We start from the raw sequence: 21,374 nt of genomic DNA on the forward strand, positions 1-21,374 counted from the left end.
TATCTATAAGTTAAGAGCAAGGAGATACACTTTTCAACATGATAGTGAAGATTTAATAAGAAATAAGATGTGAATACATAGCACAATGCCTTGCACATGGCTTTGCATTCAAATTCTATAGTTTCTTATCCTTCTCTTCTGTTTCCTTCATTCTCTCTTCTTTATGAAGCTGTTCCTATGAGTCTAAAAATGAAAATTTCCCTCAACTGCTTTTTCTATATCTAGTAAATTTTAATATACAGTATTCAATAGTATTTTATTTATTAGCAGGGTTGATATTGAAAAGATCTTTTACAAAGACTATGTCACAGTTATCAACCAATCAACATGTGTACTATCAAGAACAGGCATTGCGGTACTAATGGGCATAAACTCAGGGCTAGTTTTATGAGATTTTAATTTTCTTTTGTAATTTTCTCTGACCTATAAAGCAAAGCTGAAATTTAGCTGGCATACGTCACTATGGCCACATGGGTTGTTCATGGCAGGCATTCATTCTGATTTATTGGAGTACTTGTCACAGAAATTGTTAAATATTTTGAATATCATGGCTATTCATTAGTTATTTAGAAGTGCTATCTCAGGTTATGGAGTTTTTAAAATGAGTTACTTGTAATTTAATTGGAAGAATATGGACTGTTTAATACAATTTTTAAAATGTGCTGACTCTCTCTTTCAGTCTAAAAAAGGATCAACTTTTGTACATGTTTTATATGTGCTTTAGAAGAGGTATATTCTGTATTCCATAATAGTTAAATTGTTAAGCTTGTTCATTGTTTTGTTTAAATGAATTACTTCCCATGTCCTGTTTGTGACTTCAGCTATTTCTATAATTTTGGAACTAGGTTTTATGTCATATAAAGTTGGGGAAATGTTAGCTACTTGAACAGTTATCATGAGGATCCAATAATATGATCTTGATAAATTATTTTGGAAACTACATGTACCCTTCTGAAGTTTTTTCATTCATTTATTTACTTACTTATGAATTAATTTAACATATTCATAGAAATAGCATACCACGTGCCCGGGATAGAACTTAGGTAGGTGTTAGGTATGCATTAGTACAAGAAAAGAGTTATGCTTACGTTTGTCTCAAGGTCCTAAGTTTGTCCCTTCTCACACGTATTTCAGGGTCTGGTGCAACTACTCAATATTTTCCTTTGATAGGACTATACGACTATTATCATGTTATTTTAGTATATACTAAGGAAGCTTCCATAATCTACATTTTAGACACAAGAAAGCAACTGCGGAAGAACTACAAATGTCTTTCCACTACCTTCTGTTATTTAGTTGTGTATGAAAACGATAACCTAACCAAATCTGTTGCTTATACTCTATCTACTTCACTACATTTCTCAAGCAGAGAATTGCCTATTTTATTGCTTTTAAAGATCTTCAAGACAGGCTAAAGACTTGGCAGGCCTATTCATTTCAGAAGGAGGGCTGAGAAACACATACAAACCTCTGAGGAGGTGGCACTGGTAGCTGCTGGCTCTGGGTTATAGAAAAGAAGAAAAGAAAACTAAAACCCAAACTATAAGTCGCTGAGGAGCTGCCATGGTCACAGTGAAGGACCACAGGTGGCCTGATGCTGACAGGAACAAGGAGCGCATAGGGAGGTCCCTTATCTTCATCCATCCTTCCATTCTCTCTCTAGCAACTCTTTTAGAAGGATTTAACAGATGCTAGCTAGCAAAGGAGCAATGTGGTTTTCAGGGTGCCAATCCTAATTCCCAAAGCAGAGCATAGAAAAGTGGATTTGAAGCTGAGACACAGTAGTTTAATTATATCAAAATTACTTCATAAAGAGTGAGGATGAAAATCTTGTGCTACTCAAAGCTTTATGGTGCATTATAGTACACCCAACAACAACAACAATAAAACAAGTCAACATTTATTGGACATCTAGTGTTTTAGGCACTTTTTAGTGCTATACATGAATTAACTTATTCCGTCTTATGAAGAAACAATAATTACCTGCTGACAACAAAGGAAGATATTATGAGCTTACTTTCACAATTTAGAAGTAGCTGTAGTGTTTTACTTTAGATTTGTGTTCTATATTTAAACTCTTGTAGACTCCCCAAAGGGCTAGATCTGACTCAGTTCCTTTAATGGCTATGGGGCTTCCAGAACCCAAGAGCCTTCAGTTTAGATTTGGTCAGTTACCAGTTCTGTCTATTCTCCTTCTGTTTAGGAGCTCTGTGGTTCAATGCAGAGCAGAAAAGAAGACTTCATTACAGCCTAGTCTCTTTTCAGAACCCAAGAAGAATTCTCTGGTACCATGTCACCTCTCTTTTATGAGGTTAAAACTTACAGTGCATTACTAAGGGACTCTTTCAGCTATCTTAGTCTCATTATGTACCAAATCCAGAAAAGTTATGATAGCTGCAAATAAAACCTGTTCTTCTACATCACATAATACATATTACATAAGAAAGGTAGTACGTTAACTATTTAGGGAGTCATGTGGCAGAATGCCAACACAGGTTATTTAGATACTATTACATTGGATCAATCTTTTTAAAGATTTTATTAATTTATTTTTAGACAGAGGGGAAGGGAGGGAGTGAGAGAGAGGGAGAAACATCAGTGTGTGGTTGCACTTGTGTGCCTCCTACTGGGGACCTGGCCCACAACTCAGGCATGTGCCCTGACTGGGAATTGAACCAGCAACCCTTTGGTTAGCAGACCAGCACTCAATCTACTGAGCCACACCAGCCAGGGTGGATCAAATATTTTTGAATAAACTTTTTAACCTCAGTTATGACAGATATACATTTCTATTTTTATATATGATATAATTCATTTATTTATTGAAAAATATTTATGGAGCATCCATAAGATGTTATGTTCTATTCTAGGCCTTTGGGATGTTATAGGGTAATAAACAGACAAGTTCTTACTCTCATAGAGTTTATATTTGTGGTGGACACAAATAGTAAATAAACAAACAAATTAAAAATGAGTATGTAATATATCATGTGCTGATTAACAATCACTTTGCATAAGTAACAAATAATGCACTTATTTTAGGTTATAGAGTTCTTTTTAGAACACCTTTTGCTTTTATTATTTTCTGAAGGCTTAAGAATGATTATCTTTTGCTGGGCCTTCCTAAGAGACTTTGAACATTTTGCATTCCATATAGTGCTTTATAAAACCAAAAGTGTGTTTTATTTCTGCACTTAGAACAAAAACTAATAGTAACAACTGCAATCAAAATATTCTATAGTATGGTTTTGAATGGCATGGTGAATTTGTTTTCACAGGGTAATTTCCTCTATTTGAATTTCGTGTCTGCAGCAGCTTTCAATGCAGAGCAGGAAAGAAGTCTTCATTACAACCTGGTCTCTTTTCACATAGGTGAGTCACATAGAGTAGATCAGAATTCACTCATGTCCCATCAGGGTTTTTCCTACCCAGCAAGCTCTTCACGGCAGCTTTTACATCCTTGTTCCGCAGACTGTAGATGAGAGGATTGAGCATGGGAGTCATCACTCCATAGAAGAGGGAGACGAGGGCCTCAAAGATGTCTTGATTATCTGTGCCAACAGACCTCTTCGACTTGGGCTTGGAATACATGAAGAAAATTGTTCCATAGAATATAATCACCACCGTCAAGTGGGCTGAGCAGGTGGAGAAGGCCTTACGTTTTCCTTCAGTGGAAGGGATCCTCAGAATAGTAGCAACAATAAAAATGTAAGAAATAAAAATTACTAGCAATGGAATAACCAGAACCATCAGATTTGATCCTGCCATACTGATCACATTGATTGAAATGTCAGCACAGGCCAGTTTTAGGATAGCCAGGATTTCACAGACAAAATGGTTAATGACATTGTTAGCACAGAATGGTAATTGCATTGCGAGAGATGTCTGCACCACCGAATCGACAAGCCCAGAGACCCAGGACCCAGCTGCCATGAGCACGTAGACACCTTTTCTTATGATGACAGGGTATCTCAGTGGGTAGCAGATGGCCACATAGCGGTCAAGTGCCATCATGCCTAGAAGCACACACTCTGTGGCCCCCATTGCAAAGGAGAGAAACATTTGCACCATGCACCCAGAGAAGGAAACACTTTTCCTTACTGTCAGAAAGCTGTTAAGAATTAATGGGACAGAGGAGCTTGTGTAGCAAATGTCCAGGAAGGAAAGATTACAGAGGAAGAAATACATGGGGGTGTGTAAGTGAGAATCATAGATGATTACTGAGATAAGGACTCCATTTCCCAGAAGGATCAGCAGGTACATCCACAAAATTAGCACAAAGAAAACTGTCTGGAGCTTTGGGTGGGCAGAAAGTCCAACCAGGACAAATTCTGTCAACGTGGAATCATTGGTCCTTCCCATATTTCATATACCCTTTCTCCAACAACACTCTATGGATGATAGAATAAAATTTGTTAAAACAGTGGAGGTAAGAGCTCCTCTCTTAAGAATCACATTCTATGCTACTGTATTGCTGTATTTGGATGCAACAATGTAACTCTGGGACAAATTTCATACTGGAAACCCATGTCACTAGAGCAAGAGTTCTAATCTGATTTTCTTAGGGTTAAGAGAAAACACATTTGATTATGGGATATTTAGATCCCAAACTAGTTTATTGTCATTTTACTGTGCACTGTGCTTTAAATTTCAGTTAAAGGTCAGCATTGTATGAGTGGGAGATATGGTATAAAATCTGTATTTTTAGCTTATCTTCAAACAAATTATAGTTATTTGAAACATCGAACCCATTTCTGTCATTGAGCTCAGTTACAACTGACCCATTGGATTTGAAGCATGTTCTCTGTTCTACCAGGATACCCTCCTCTCTCTGCTATCTGTTTGTTACTGGAGATGAATATTGACATGTTATTCTCCGTTGGTCCCAATAACAATTCCTACCTGTCAGAATCCCGTGTGTATTGGAATGCTTGGCCCACGGCTGCGAGGCTGACTTATCCACTAGGCACCGTTGGCCTACCATACTGTTAGGAGACTATGAAAATGTCTTGATTTCTTTTAAAATAGGAATAAAATGATGAATTTTTAAGTTTTAATAAGCAGTATACTTATCTTCATGCCAATGCAGATATAACATGTAATATTATTGCACGGAGGAAAGGGCCCGTAATGGCAAAGTTCTAGGGCCCATCAAAACCATGATGCAGTCCTGTGTGGTTGAGTCTCATTTGAGAGCTCAGTGTGGTGTGCTGGTTATTACATGTGTGCATACAGTCTCATTGAGAAGTGGCTGTGTACAAAGGACATATATTCATATTATTCCAGTATCCACCTCAACTCGATGAGGAACTTTGTGTTCAAAACTGTTTTTAATAGAAATGAATTAAAAGTATTTACAAAGTCAATTTTTATCACGAAGGAAAAGATATAATATTGTGTATTGTAGCCTCCACCTAACTTGTTTCTTTTTACCTCATGCGAGAACTATTGCTAAGGGATCAACTTTAATAACAGTGCCTTTGTTAAAAATGTATATGTTTAAAACATTAAACCAGTGATATGCAACCATTATTTCTTAGCAAAGAAAATTTAAACAGAAGTGTAATATATAAAACAAACAAAAAGGAGAATTTTTCTGAAGTTACACTGTTTTGCAGGAAAGGAAAAAAAGAACTATTTTTAGTACCTTTTTCATTCTTCCTCCCTTGTTTTGGTTTCTAAAGGGCATGGTTTGAAAAGCAATGCAAAGAGTAGGGAGTAATATTAATAATATGCACTTTAATAATTTTATTATCAAATATAATAGTAATATATATTGATTACTCTATGGCAGATACATTTGTGAATGCTTTTATTCATAACAATCTAAGGAAGTAAGAGGTGTTATTCTATGCATATAGACCTTCCTTATTAGCCTTCCTTAAACATTTGGTAAACATCATCAGTAAATCATAATATGAGTGAGTAGACTAAAGAAAATTAAATGTAATTACTTTATGAGATGCAAGAAAAAATTTGGTAAAGCTCAGTTAATCATTTTCATACAAACTATTTGAAGTTCAAAAACAGAAGGTAACTTCCTAATCTTAAAAGGAAACTATATACCAAAAGCCTATAGCAAATTACTATTCAGTAATGATGGAAACAGTTTATACACTCTCATTAAGATCTATAATAAGGATGTCCACTCCTACAGCTGCTATTTCACATAGACTTTGTAGTCTGTTTTAAAATCATATAAGAAATGGCAGAAGTAACAATAAAAGGAGTTGAAAAAATATGTTAAGACCTAATGAGAAAACATTAGTAAGACTTTTGAATGTAAGATCAATGGAAAAATCAATAGTTCTCTTTATATTAGCAATAAATGATTAGCAAACATGATGGATATTACTATAATAAAAATAAAATTATGAAGCATCTGGGTTTTATTTTAACCAAGTCTGCACAAGGTATTTACGGAAATTGTTTAAAATTGAATAGACTATGAGTAATTGAAAAGGTACATGTTAATAAATGGGATAAAATATAAGGCTGCCATTTTCCCCCAAATTAGTCTATTCATTCAATTAAATACATTCAAAGTTTTGGCTGGATTTATTTTGAGGAATATGAGTACTCATTCTAAAATTTATATGGAAGAACAAAAGTATACAACTTGCACAGTTAAATGTGTAAGAGAAAAAAAGGGGAAACATCCATATATGAAACACACTGTGAAGTCACAGTTATAAGATATTATAGTCCTGGCTGGGTGGCTCAGTTGGTTACAGTGTTGTCCTGTGCACCAAAGGGTTGCAGGTGCAGTCTCTGGTCGGGGTGCGTATGGGAGACAACCGATCGAAGTTTCTCTGTCACATGGCTGTCTCCCTCTCTCTCTCTCTCTCTCTCTCTTCTTTGCTGTCTCTAAAAACTCAATAAATATATCCTGGGATGAGGATTGGAAAATATTGGTTCAAGGACATTAAAATGCAGTCTGGTGGAAAAGAAAAGAGATCTCAGATATAGACACATGTTTGTATGGAAATTTGACATATTATAAAACCGTCACCCCAAAGCCATGGGGAAGTAACAGCATAGTAGATCATGCTAGGAAAATGCTCTTATATATGAAAAAAAGATAAAATTAGATTCTTAGATTACCATACAAAAAAGTGGAGACCAGATGGATTAACAATGTACATGTAAAGAGTATAAAATTAATAAAAGCACAGAAAATCTTGTGAACTTATAGCAGAGGAAACAACTTTATAAAACATAAAACTTTAAGCCAATAGAAAGTTAGGATAGAAATCAGGGATTCACAGAAAGGTTTTTCTAACTGGCTGACAAGTATATGGAAAAATTCTCACAGTTAGAAAATCTGAAATGCTCACTAAATAATAAAAAAGCCATGATATATCATCAATTTTTATTAGAAAAGTAGATGATACCAAATGTTGGCAGGCATGTAGGGAGGCAGATTCTGGTAGGACTGTACACTGGTGTGCTGGAAAACTCTCTGGCTGTGTTTAAAGTTGCATAGGTCCCAGCAATTGCAGTCAAGAGAATATGTCCTTGGTAAGTTCTTGCCCAGAATTATAAGGGGAATAGCCTAAGGATGCTCATTATTGCATTGCTTGTGGCAAAAAATGGTTGGAGGAAACCTGGATGTCCATCGTCAGAGGAATGGACCTACTATGTGTGAGCATGTGTTATAGAACAATTTGCGGAAGTGAGAAGCAAATGAAGTAGATGTTTGTACAACAAGGTAAATAGATCCCTGACAAAGTGGTTAAAAAAGGAATCAATATTGTGGTTTTTAGCACCATAAAATGGACATATACATTTAAAATACATATTTTACAAGGGAACATGCATTTTTAGGAACAAATCAAACACATAATTACAAGTTGAGGAGGGAATGTTAGTGGAATCAGTGAAAATGGGAGAATAGGAGGCTTTTTAAGGAGTGAGGAAAATAATGTGTAGAAGAATATAAAATAAAATGTAGAAGAGCACGATGAACCAAGGTCTAAGTTTAAATGGAAACAGATAGATAACACATAAAAATCGTAAAGAGCAATATAAGGCGTATACTAATGAAGGAGCTCTAATCAATATATAGTTCAATAGAAGGGACTATCATAAATGTAAAAAAAGAAAAAAGGAAGAACATTGACTTCTGACACCAAAAAGCAATATGTAATGGACTGGAGGGGAAAAAATTAAGACACTTAAAAAACAGGTTAAAGCTTAACTAGACCAGACATTTTTAAAAATTAAAATTTTAAGTCTAGTTAAAGAAACAATAAGTCAGTCATAAGTGGTTGGTTATGCGTGGAGAATGGAGGGACGTTCCCAAGGTTAATGAGAGACAGTGTTCATCCAGCAGTTTTCCTCTTGGGGTCCCGTTGGGAAAGTTATGCTTAATGTAGAGAGAGATGAAGCTGGCATTCCTGTTATTATCCTGATTCCAATAAATGTGCTGTTCATATAAGTAACCCCCTTCATTTGGCCTAGTTTTCCCCTTCTGATGAGAACGCTACATGCAGGCCTTGCAGAGCCAGAAAAAATGGGCTGATCAGAGGAGCTCAGTGGCTGCTCCCCCATTGGCTTTTCCGTTGCTCATTGTAAAGCTTGACACTCTGCTTCACAGTAGCATTTGTGAGCTGGTGTGAATCCGCTCTTGTGAATGAGGTTCAGCCTCTTCTCATTTTAATTGTTTTGAACTCAACAATTATTTTGAATATAACTAGCCATAGCGATTGCTGAGTATGATTAAATAATTGCATTGGAGCCCCACATTTGGGACAGAGAATTAATTTTTCAGTAGATTATAGGTCCAATAATAGTATTCAAATTGCTTGGCTGCTGAATTAAATAAGAGATAACACAGCTGTTTTACAATGACGACTCTAAGAGCATTGGTATCAAATGTTCTTACTCTATCTGCTGAAGGGAGTGGAGGAGAGGCACAATCCAATCTTGCCCATGGGTCAACTGTAAATATTTTTGAAGAGGCAGACATGGCAAACGAGCACTAAACTTTATTTTAGAGTGCCTAGGTTTGAAACTCAAGTACTTGCAGCCTCCTTTTCCCTCTTCTTTAAATGATGTCCATTCCTACCTAACAGCTTTGTTGTGAACATAACGCAGCCACGTTCTAAAATATAATGCAAAGCTTTATGGCACTAAATGATGAAAACTTGTCAGATGAGAAAATTAGATATACCCAGTTAAAGCATATAAAATTGATATCTTACCCATAATTTGAAAAAACAATATTTACAAGAGAAGAAAATGTATTGTATCATTTATATACCTCTTAGCCTGAGGAATGGTTTTCTTTCCTTGATTTGAGACCAGTCTTCTTCCTTAAGGCTGTCTTGCTTTATAACTTTAAGGAATGCTCTCTGTTTGCATTCATCTGCAGGACTAAGTGAGGAGATGTCAGTGAGAGTTAGACAGTAAGCAGGGTGCTGTAGTTATTTTCTTCCTGTTTGGACTGACCCGTAGTTTACTTCTCAGGTGAAACTGATAGATGAATTTATCTAAAATGTTCTGACTCTCAGGCCCGGAGTTTCTAGTTCAGTCTCAGGAAAAAAAAAAAAAAAAAAAAGGGAGATAACCCATAGATTCTTGGGGCCTTTGTGGTCATCTAAGTGTTTCTCTACATTTTGAGCTCCAGAAACATCCTCCAAGACAGCGGCCATTAGTACAGCAAGACATTTTAAATTCTTTTTGAAGTGAGCCAGGGAGGGGTCCAATATTGGCAACAAGCTAAAGTTAGAACTGTCAACCTGGAGGATTAAAAACTTTCCAAAACTCCCGGGAGACTACAGTTAGATCCAATTATATCCTATAATTGGTGTATTCCTGTTGCATTGCAACCTAAATAAGAAATTTATATCACCGTCTACATTATCACAGTATTTGAAGAATTAATAACTCACACAGAAAAACTCTTTAATCAGCATTGTTTTTTTGTTTTCTGAAATTGTATGAAATCATCTCATGGTTAACAGCATATATTGCCTTCATTGGTAAAGTATTTTCAAGTATCACCAGTTCTCAGAATACTACCAAGAGTTAGTACAATTTTCCGATTTTACAGATGTAGAGTCTGAGACTCTGAAAGTTGAGATGTTTTGCTGAAGGTTGTCCAGCCAGTATAAGAGGTGGTAAAAAAGATCCCAAATCCAGCTTTTATGGCTCCTGCTACTGCAGTCTGCTTGTAGCTCTGCCCCACTGCTCACCGATGAGAATCTGAAATGAAAATTAGCTTTTTGAGTATCGCATCCCTACTCGGCACTGAGTGCAGGAAAAGTTAGGTTAGAAGACTTTAATAACAAACTGACAATTAAACGTCAATACAAAGTTAAAAACTAAGCTTCATTTTCCTTCTAGATACAAATAAAAGTTAAAGCACATGGAACAGAATGTAAATTTTTAGCAAAAGCAGCTTCTTTTTGACTTTCACTATAAAGGACTGTGTTCAAACTCAACTTTTGCCCCAGAAATGAATCCCCCTTTCTCAATATTTTCCTGTTAAAGCTTTTTCAGACAACCTTACTATTTCAAATTAGTAATTTCTCTTTAACCTTTGACATTTCTTTAGTTCACTCTAAATGCTATGTTATGCTGTCCAGGTATCTGTAATTTAATGGTAGTTAATAACAGGCAATACCAGCTGAGTGTGGGAAAGGGGTATTTTTAATAAGCTTTACATGCATTTAATTTACATAATCCTTATTACAATTTTATGAGATATATACTATTATTATCTTTATTTTGAAGATTGAGTGACTGAGAAACAACAAGATTATTTATTGCCTGTGAAATGTATATGCAACGAGTTTCCCCTAAGGAGCCGAAAACTACTTATGGCAGAAAACTTCCTGCTTTTCTGTGCCCCAGCAACATCTCAAGACATGCCTTGAGCATGGCGGACATGTAGAATATCTCCTTGTGGGCAGACGGACAGCTTTACCATCTACATTCAGTTTCACAGATGTTTTCTATACTGTGAAATTACATGTTGCCTTAATGTTTGTAATTTTTGTCTACAATGGTACTTTTCACCAAAGAACCACTGAAAAAATAGAGTCCTGGAAGGAGGCAGAGCTGATTTCTCTTTTGCTAACCTCTTTTTCTCTTCCTTCAATCAGAAAAACTTGGAATCTATGTTTTATGTGTTATTCTGAATTTTCTTATTGACATATAACATTGTGTTGATATGATACAATTATAAATTACAATATGAATGCCACCATAGTATTAGTTAACACTTCTATCACGTCACATAACTATCATTTCTTGTGGTGCCAACATTCTCTTGGTAACTTTCAGGTATGTAATACTGTATTGTTAACTATAATCACAATGCTGTGTATTAGATCTTCAGAATTTAGTCAACTTCCAACTGCAAGTGCGTACTCTTTGAACAACATCTTCCCAGCTCCCCCTCTCCACAGCTGCTGGTAACTACCATTCTACTCTGTTTGTATGAGTTTGGCGTTTTTAGATTCTACATAAAAGTGATTTACAGTATTTGTCTTTCTCTGTCTGGCATATCTCAATTACCATCATGCCCTTAAGGTCTATTCATGGTGCCCCAAATGGCAGGATTTCTTTATTATGGTTGAGTAATATTCCATTGTATATATGTGTATATTTATATTATATTTATTATATTAATTATATTACATTAATTACATCTTCATTCACTGATGGACACTTAGGTTGTTTCCATATCTGGGCTAATGTGAATAAGGCTGTAATGAACATGGGAATTCAGATATCTTTTTGAGATCCTGTTTTCATTTCCTTTGAATATATACCCATAAGTGGGATTGCTGGATCACATGTTATATTTAATGTTTTGAGGAACCTCCATACTATTTTCCTGGTGGCTGAAGCAATTTACATCCCGCCAACAGTGTACAAGTTTTCCCTTTTCTCCACATCCTCACTAACACTTATCTCTGTCTTTCTGTTAATAGCTATTCAATAGATATGAGGTACTATCACATTGTGGTTTAGATTTGCATTTTCTGATGATTAGTGATGTTGAGCAGCTTTTCATGTACCTGTTGGTTAATAGGTATGAAATCTGTATGATTTCTTTGAAAACAGTCCATTTATTTATGCTGCCCATTTAAAAATCTTATTGTTTGGGGTTTTTTTTACTAAGTTGTATGACTTCATATATTTTGGATATTAACCTTTTATCTGATATATAGTTTGCATATATTTTCTCCCATTACATAGGTTGCCTCTTCATTTTGTTGATTATTTCTTTTGCTATGCGGAAGCTTTTTAGTTTGATGTAATCTGATTTGATTTTTGCTTTTGTTGTTTGTGCTTTTGGTGTCTTATCCAAACAATAGTTGTCAAGTCCATTATCAAAGAACTTTATTTTATGTTTTCTTCTAGGAGTTCATGACTTCCTTGATCTTTTCTGTTATTTTTCTGATCTCTATTGCATTGATTTCCTCTTTGATTTTTGTTATTTCCTTTCTACTGATAACTTTGGACTTAGTTTGTTATTCTTTTTCTAGATCTTTGAGGGGTAAAGTTAGATTATTTGAGATTTTTCTTATTAATGTATGCTTTTATCACTATAAACTTCTCTCTAAGAAGGGTTTTTCTAGCATGCCATAAAATTTACTGCACTGCACTCTCATTTTCATTTACAAATATCTGAAAAGTAAACAATAGCCTCATAAAAACCAAAGGGTCCAATACAAAATTAAAAGGGAAATAAAAATATATTTATAGGCCAATATCCCTAATGAATATAATTGTTAAAATCCTCAACAAAAATTCAGCACACTGGATTTAGCAATACATTAAAAAGATCATAAACCATGATAAATATTTCAGGGATGCAAGATTGGTACAATATCCATAAATCAATAAACATATATACTACATTAATGAAATCAAGGTTATCATCATATCAACAAATGCAGAAATAGCATTTTATAAAATCCAGTGCCCACTTATGATAAAAAACTCTCAGCAAAGTGGGAATAGAAGGTACAATGATACATCAACATAATAAAGGCCATACATGACAAAAACACAGCCAACATCACAATCAATGGGCAAAAACTATAAGCATTTCCCTTCAGATTAGGAGCAAGAGAGGGATGTTCGCTTTTGCCCCTCTTATCCAAAGTAGTACTAGGAATTCTAGCCACACCATCAGAAAAGAAGAACTAAAAGGCATCCAAAATGAAAGGGAAGACTTAAAACTGTCATTATTTGCAGATGATATGATCCTGTATATAGAGAACCCTAAGGATTCACCAAAAAACTTCTAGAACTAATAAATAAAGTCAATAAGGTAGAAGGATAAAAAATAATTATCTAGAAATCATTTGCATTTTTATACACAATAAACTATCAGAAAGGGATACTAAGAGAACGATCCCTTTTAAAATTGCATCAAAAAAGTAAAATACCTTGGAATAAATTTAGCCAAAGATATAAAAGAACTGCGCTTGGAAAATTTTAAGACACTGAAGAAAGAAATTGAAGAAGATACAAATAAATGGAAGCATATACCATATTCATGGATAGGAAGAGTTAGCATCATGAAAATGTCCATACTACGCAAAGTGATCTATATATTCAGTACAACTCCTATCAAGTTACCAATGGCATATTTCACAAAACTAGAACAAATATTCCAAAAAATTAAATGGAACCACAAAAGACCCTGAATAGCCATAGCAATCTTGAGGAAAAAGAAATTGGAGGAGTTATGCTACCTAATATTAAACTATGCTACAAATTATACTACAAGGCAATAGTAATAAAAACAGCATGGCGGTGGCATAAAAACAGACATATAAATCAGTGCAACAGAATAGAGAGTCCGGAAATAAACCCATGTTTTATGGTCAATTAATATTTGACATAGGAGGCAAGAACATATGATGGGATAAAGATAGTTTGTTCAATAAACGATGTTGGAAAAATTGGACACATAGATGCAAAAATGAAATTAGACCACTTCTTCTACCATACACAAGAATAAACTCAAAATGGATTAAAGACTTAAATGTTTGACTTAAACCCATAAAAATCCTAGGAGAAAACATAAGCATTAAAATCTCAGACATCTCTCATAGCAGTATTTTTTCTGATATGTTCCTCAGGCAAGGGAAACAAAAGAAAAGATAAACAAATGGGACTATATCAAACTTAAAAGTTTTTGTGCAGGAAAGGAAACTATCAACAAAATGAAAAGACAATCTACTGAATGGGAGAACATATTTACTGATGTTACATCTGATAAGGGGTTAATATATAATATTTATAAAGAATTCATACAACTCCACACCAAAAACAGACAATCCAGTTAAAAAGTGTGCAAAGGACCTGAATAGACACTTCTCCAAAGACTATGTACAAGTGGTTAATACACATATAAAGATGGCCAATGTCACTAACCATCAGAGAAATGCAAATTAAAACCACAATGAGATATCACCTCACACCTGTCAGAATGGCTATCATCAGTATATCAACAAACAGACGTTGGTGAGGATGTGGAGAAAAGGGAACCCTTATGCACTCTTGGTGGGAATGCAGATTGGTGCAGCCACTGTGGAAAGGAGTATAGAGCTACCTCAAAAAATTAAATATGGACCCAGCAATTTCACTCCTGGGAATTTATCCAAAGAAACCAGAAACTTAATTCAAAAGAATATATACACTCATGTGTTCATTGCAAAGTTATCTACAATTGCCAAGATTTGGAAGCAACTCAAGTCTCCATCAGTAGATGAGTAGATAAAAAAGCTGTGGTGCATTTACACAATGGGATACTAATTGGCTGTAAAAAAGAAGGAAATCTTACCCTTTGTGACAGCATGAATGGACTTCAAGAGCATTATACTAAGTGAAGTAAGCCAGCCAGAGAAAGAAAAGTACCATATGATTTCACTCATATGTGGAATCCAATGAACAAAATGAATTAACAAACAAATAGAAGCAGACTCATAGAGAACAGACTGACAGCTGTCAGAGGGGAGGCAGGTTGTAGGGCTGGGTGAAAAAGGTGACAGAATTAAGAAAAAAAAAAATAGACAGAGGAAAGAGTACGGTGATTACCAGAGGGAAATGGATGTGGGAGAGGTAGAAAGGGGTTTGGAAGGATAAATGGTGATGGAAGGAGACTTGCCTTGTGGTTTTGAACACATAATACACTATACAGATGATGTGTTACAGAATTGCACACCTGGAAACTATATAATTTAATTAAATAATGTTACCCCACTAAATTTAATATAAATAAATAAATAAATCTCATGTGACTTCAATCCTCTTAAACATGTTGAGACTTGTTTATGGCCCATGATGTGATCTATTCTGTATACACTTGAGAAGAATGTATATTCTGTTACTTTTGGATGGATCTTCTAGGTCTATTTGGTTGAAATTATGGTTTAGATTTAATGTTTCCTTGCTGATTTTCTTTTGTTTTTTAAATGATTACAATATTTCTTTTTTTCATTTTTTATTGTTGTATAATTATAGTTGTCTCCATTTTCCCCAATTACTCTCTCCTGCCCTACCCACCCCCACCTCCTACATTGTATCCTCTCCCCTCCCCCATTTTCTTTGTCCATGTGTCCTTTATGCATGTTCCTTGATGACCCTCCCCCTTCTTTGCTCCAGTCCCCCCCCACCCCAAACTCCCCTCTGGTTACTGTCGGTTTGTTCTTTATTTCCATGTCTCTGGTTATATTTTGTTTGCTTGTTTTTTTTTTTTTTGTAGATTAGGTTCCATTTATAGGTGAGATCATGTGGTATTTGTCTTTCACCTCCCAGATTATTTCACTTAGCATAATGCTCTCTAGTTTCATCCTTGCTGTCTCAAAGGGTAGGAGCTCCTTGTTTCTCTCTGCTGTGTAGTATGCCATTGCGTAAATGTACTATAGTTTTTTGATCCACTCATTGACTGATGGGCATTTAGGCTATTTCCAGCACTTGGTTATTGTAAATTGTGCTGCTATGAACATTGAGGTGCATAGGTTCTTTTGCATTGATGTTTAAAGATTCTTAGGGTATAATTCCAGCAGTGAAATTGCTGGGTCACAGGACAGTTCCATCTTTAGATTTTTGAGGAAATTCCATAATGTTTTCTACTGTGGCTGCACCAGTCCGAATTCCCACCAACAGTGTAACAGAGCTCTGTTTTCTCCACAACCTCTCTAGCACTTATTGTTTGTTGATTTATTTATTAAGGTCACTCTGACTGGTGGGAAGTGGTACCCCATTGTGGTTTTAGTTTGCATCTCTCTGATGGCTAGTGATGCAGAGCATCCTTTCATATGTCTCTGGGCCCTCTGTATGTACTCCTTGGAGAGGGAGGTAAAAGACCTGTACTCAGAAAACTACACAACACTGAGGAATAAAATTAAGGAAGACACAAATAAATGGAAGCATATACCGTGTTCATATATTGGAAGCATTAACATCATTGAAATGTCAATACTACTCAAAGCAATTTATACATTCAACACAATCCCTATTAAAATACCAATGACATATTTCACAGATACAGAACAAACATTTCAAAAATTTGTATGGAACCATAAGCAACTGTGAATAGTCTCAGCAATTCTGAGAAAGAAGAACAAAGTAGGAGGAATCACAATACTTAATATCAAACTATGTTACAAGTCCACTGTAATCAAAACAGTCTGGTACTGGCGTAAGAACAGACACATAGATCAATAGACACATATAAGTCATGGCACCATAAAAGTCCTAGAGGTGAACACAGGCAGGAAAATCTCAGATATCCCACACAGCAATATTTTCACTGATATGTTCCCTAGAGCAAGGGACATAAACGAGAGAAGAAACAAATGGGACTTCATCAAAATAAAAAGCTTCTGCACGGCTAAAGAAAACATCAACACAATAAAAAGGGAACCAACCATATGGGAAAATACACTCGCCAATGATATCTCAGACAAGGGTTTGATCTCAAAAATATATAAAGAACTTGCACGACTCCACTCCAGGAAGACAAACAACCCGATTACAAAATGGGCAAAGGTCTTTGTTGATTTTCTGCGTCACCTATCCATTGCTCAAAATGTGATATTGAAGCCCCCAATATTATTTTGTCATTGTCTATTTCTCCCTTCAAAACTGTCAGTATTTACATAACAGTGGTAACTTTACATTTATAGTGGTAAAAACACTATACTATTACCTAATTAGAATTTTATGAATCTGACAATATATTTACTTTTATCATTGTGTTGCATATTTTCTTAGGTTTCAATGTGACTAATTAGCATCCTTTTATTTTAGCTTGAAAGCTTCTTTTAGCAATTTTTTAAGGAGAGTCTAGTGGTAGTGAACCCCCTGAGCTTTAGTTTGTCTGGGAAGATCTTTATTTCTCCTTCATTTTTCAAGGATATCTTTACTGAACCTCAGTGTTACTCAAACTATCCATTATGGATTTTTTAACCTTTGTGGCAATAAATATATGAATTCACTTTTGTCCTGTGAATTTATTTATTTTATTGCTATCTGTATTTTTCATGCCAAAAAATGTTGGCAAAGGCATTTTGCATGAAATTTATTTATCGAAAAGATGAATGTAAAGTAAGTGAAAATGTTAAGTGACAATGCATTTAATTTACAACAAATGCCTTTTTAATTTAGTTTATAACATCTAGATCATTTTTTAATTCTCGCATTTTGTTTTGGTAATTATCATTTGAATGTGTAGTTTCTGACTTTGAATTTACTTTGGTAAATATATTTTGAGCTTAAAAGCTCTCACATTTTATGAAGTTAATTTGGTGAACATTGGCCCCTGTTTCCAAAAGTTACATGGGTAGGAGAATATTTCATTCAGTTTTGAGCTGCAGTCAGCTGCGGTTTATTCCCAACAGCAGTCTTAATTGTGTCTGTGGGACGTTGTCTCCAAGAAGTTTCTCCATTCCACAAGAGCTATCTTTCCAACTTTAAATTGCTTTGGGAAATGGAGAATAATTACAATTGTTGCACAATAAATATTTACTCTTCCATAACTGTGGAATCTGGCATTGTTTGTTGAACCTGACCTTAAGTCAGAGTGCTGACATAAAAACTGAGAAGAAAGTAACTGATTCTTCCCGGAGATGGAAATAATTTATGAATAGAAAAGTAAGTCTTCAATACTGTGAAACTATATTTCAATCTATAGTTAAAGCTGTTCTTTAATATAATTTGTAATGTGAGTAACCTAGTGCTATACAAATACCAATTTGTTATCACCAAAATATATGATATGAAACATTATTATTATTTCATTATTATCTATATAATGTCTGTTAATCTTTAAAGCGATTTCCATGTGCTGTCTCATTATTTTCATACAATATCCCAGGAAGAAAAGTAACACAGGTATTTTTTAATCACTATTTTAACAATGAAAAGACTGCAGTGCTAATTAGAAGCTCAGAACCTCAAACCAAAGATTCTCATTTCAGCCTGGGGCACTTTTCCACCATGTTAAACCCGTGTGATATGCATTCCAATGGGTACCGTAATCCCCTCTTATCCAGGGTTGCACTTTCCCTGGTTTCAGTTACATACTGTAATTATACTTATAATATATTTTCAGTTGTTCTTTTCCTATACCCTAACTGAATCGTGAGCTTTGTAATGGCAGGCACTTCACATTATTCTTTTATGTATTCGTACCATGCAGAGAATATGACTGAACCAAAGGTAAGCCGTCCGTAATATTCTAAAACTATTTAGTAGCCTGGCACAAGTTTAGCTTACTTTAAAAAATTTTGTCTTCTAATATTTTTTCTTTAGCATATTTACAAGCAATTTGAATATGGAGCTTTTTATAAGACAGAAAATTATGTTCTTGCCATTTTTCAGGTCGGCATGCCAATCCATAAGAAAGCAAAAGAAATTCATTTAGATCAGAAAAATCTGGATAATCTACCAATTCGGTGCAGATTAAAGCTTTGTTACTCAAGTACGTTCAAGAGCTGTTGCCTAAGTATCACCTGGGCACTTACAATAGATGCAGAATCTCAGGAGCTGCCCTGAACACTAAAACAGAATAAAGTTTTTCAGGATACCCAGATGATTCACATGTACACGAAAATTAGTGAAGCTGAGAATTAGCCGTGATCTGAGCTTCAAACTCTACTTTATTTGCTATCTGCATAACTTTGGACAAGTTCCATATTTTGTATTTGAAAAAATTAAGAATAATATAAAAGTTTAATTTTGTAAAGCATAAAATGGTACATATACACACACATATATGTTTATTTATATAAAATATTTAAACCTCATTTTCTCAGGTTGATTTAAATGAATTATCAAGATATGCACTAAAGCTAATGAATAAAAGAATTGAAGAGACTATGTAATATTCTTCAAGAATTATCTGTAATACTCATGTAGAGCTGATATGTGCAATGGTGTCATAGGAACAGTTATAGAAGATACTCAGAGGGGCTAGAATATGAGTTCAGCAACTGTGTTTAAACATGTTAAATTTCAGTTAAACTGACTAATATAAGGTATGCAGGCATAGAAGAAGCTATGTGCCAAGGAATCAAAGTTGTTGTGAAATCTTGACCATCATTATTATTGTAATTCCAAATCAAATTTTCAGTCCTTGTTGAGTAGTCTTTTGCTATTTCCGCTGCTTGCTTTCTGGGGTAGATGAAGAATTCAGGCTTATAGTTAATAACCAGTCAAGAGTTTAGAAGCCTCTATTCAGGAACAAATCCTAAACAGCAGGAAAAGTTACTTTTGTATGTCTGACTGTAGGTCGATCTTCATATATTAGCAATGTGTACAGATACTTCTATCTTCCCTCATTTCATTGTACTCTAGTTACACACTTTGTTGGAGATAATTGGATGTCAGAGCTTCAAGCAAGAACTCCTTATAATACATTCTAAAAAATGAATTGTTCATATAAAAATATGAATTTTTTATATTTGTTTTTTGGCAGTGAATGTATTTTATATTAGATCTTCCTTCTGAAACAGAAGACATGGATAAAATTAACAAGACATTTGTATCAGAATTTCTTCTTCTTGGTCTTTCTGGATACCCAAAGATTGAGATCATTTACTTTGTTCTAATCCTAGTTATGTATCTAGTGATTCTGATTGGCAACGGTGTTCTGATCATAGCATGCATCTTTGATTCCCGTCTCCACACCCCCATGTACTTCTTCCTGGGCAACCTCTCTCTCCTGGATATCTGCTACACATCCTCCTCCGTTCCCTCCACTTTGGTGAGCTTAATCTCAAAGAAAAGAAACATTTCCTTCTCTGGATGCGCAGTGCAGATGTTCTTTGGGTTTGCAATGGGGTCAACAGAGTGTTTGCTCCTCGGCATGATGGCGTTTGACCGCTATGTGGCCATCTGTAACCCTCTGAGATACCCCATCATCATGAGCAAGGTGGCGTATGTACTGATGGCTTCCGTGTCATGGCTCTCTGGTGGAATCAACTCGGTTGTGCAAACATCTCTTGCTATGCAATTGCCTTTTTGTGGGAATAATATTATCAATCACTTCACGTGTGAAATATTAGCTGTCCTGAAGCTAGCTTGTGCTGATATATCCCTCAATATTATTACCATGTTGGTATCAAATATGGCGTTCCTGGTTCTTCCATTGTTGGTCATTTTTTTCTCCTACATGTTCATCCTCTACAGCATCTTGAGAATGAACTCAGCCACAGGGAGACGCAAGGCCTTTTCCACCTGCTCAGCACATCTGACTGTGGTGATCATATTTTATGGTACCATCTTCTTTATGTATGCCAAACCCAAGTCTCAAGGACTGCCTGGGGAAGACAAGTTGCAAACTTCAGACAAGCTTATTTCCCTGTTTTATGGGGTAGTGACCCCCATGCTAAATCCTATAATCTATAGCTTGAGAAATAAAGATGTAAAAACTGCTGTGAAATATCTGCTGAACCAAAAACCTATTCAATAAGTATATTCTATCAGAAAATGTAAGTTTGCGTGTAATAGGCACACAGATGGACTCATAGGTAAATCTGTAAGAACCTCCTTTGGGGAAACCATGGTTAAGAAGAAGTATTTTTATTATTCTCCTTCCCTTACCCTGCTCGGTGAGAATTACTGAGAAATATAGTTTGCTATAAACTCAGCTTCCAACATGCCCTGATCCAGATCTCAGAAGAACAATGAATTCTATTAGAATCTCACCCCTGGTGATCTCTAAAGTGAGTGTTTCCGGGTAAGTGTGGAAAACAATCAAACATGGTTTCGAAAGTAGACAAGCAAGACTACAAAATCTGCAATTACGCAAACTACCTAAATGACATTGGATAGACTTTCTTTGTAGGCCATAGTTAGCTTATCTTGCAATAAGGAAATAAATAAAACCTGTTCCC

The 21,374-nt window shown here is 35.2% G+C and overlaps 2 protein-coding genes across 2 annotated transcripts; one reads left to right on the forward strand and one right to left on the reverse strand.

Annotated features, from left to right (window-relative positions):
- Positions 1-3,402: 3,402 nt before the first annotated feature.
- Positions 3,403-4,362, reverse strand: LOC112304521 (olfactory receptor 13C8). The gene has a single exon (XM_024560151.2). It carries the CDS (start codon positions 4,360-4,362, stop codon positions 3,403-3,405), a length of 960 nt encoding a protein of 319 aa, XP_024415919.2.
- Positions 4,363-19,862: 15,500 nt separating this feature from the next.
- On the forward strand, positions 19,863-20,950 carry OR13C3 (olfactory receptor family 13 subfamily C member 3). Its single transcript, XM_024560149.3, has one exon. The coding sequence runs from the start codon at positions 19,958-19,960 to the stop codon at positions 20,948-20,950; it is 993 nt and encodes a 330-aa protein (XP_024415917.2). The 5' UTR covers positions 19,863-19,957.
- The last annotated feature ends 424 nt before the right edge of the window (positions 20,951-21,374 follow it).

Source organism: Desmodus rotundus, chromosome 1, assembly GCF_022682495.2.
Source record: "Desmodus rotundus isolate HL8 chromosome 1, HLdesRot8A.1, whole genome shotgun sequence".
In the NCBI taxonomy this organism is placed as follows: domain Eukaryota; kingdom Metazoa; phylum Chordata; class Mammalia; order Chiroptera; family Phyllostomidae; genus Desmodus; species Desmodus rotundus.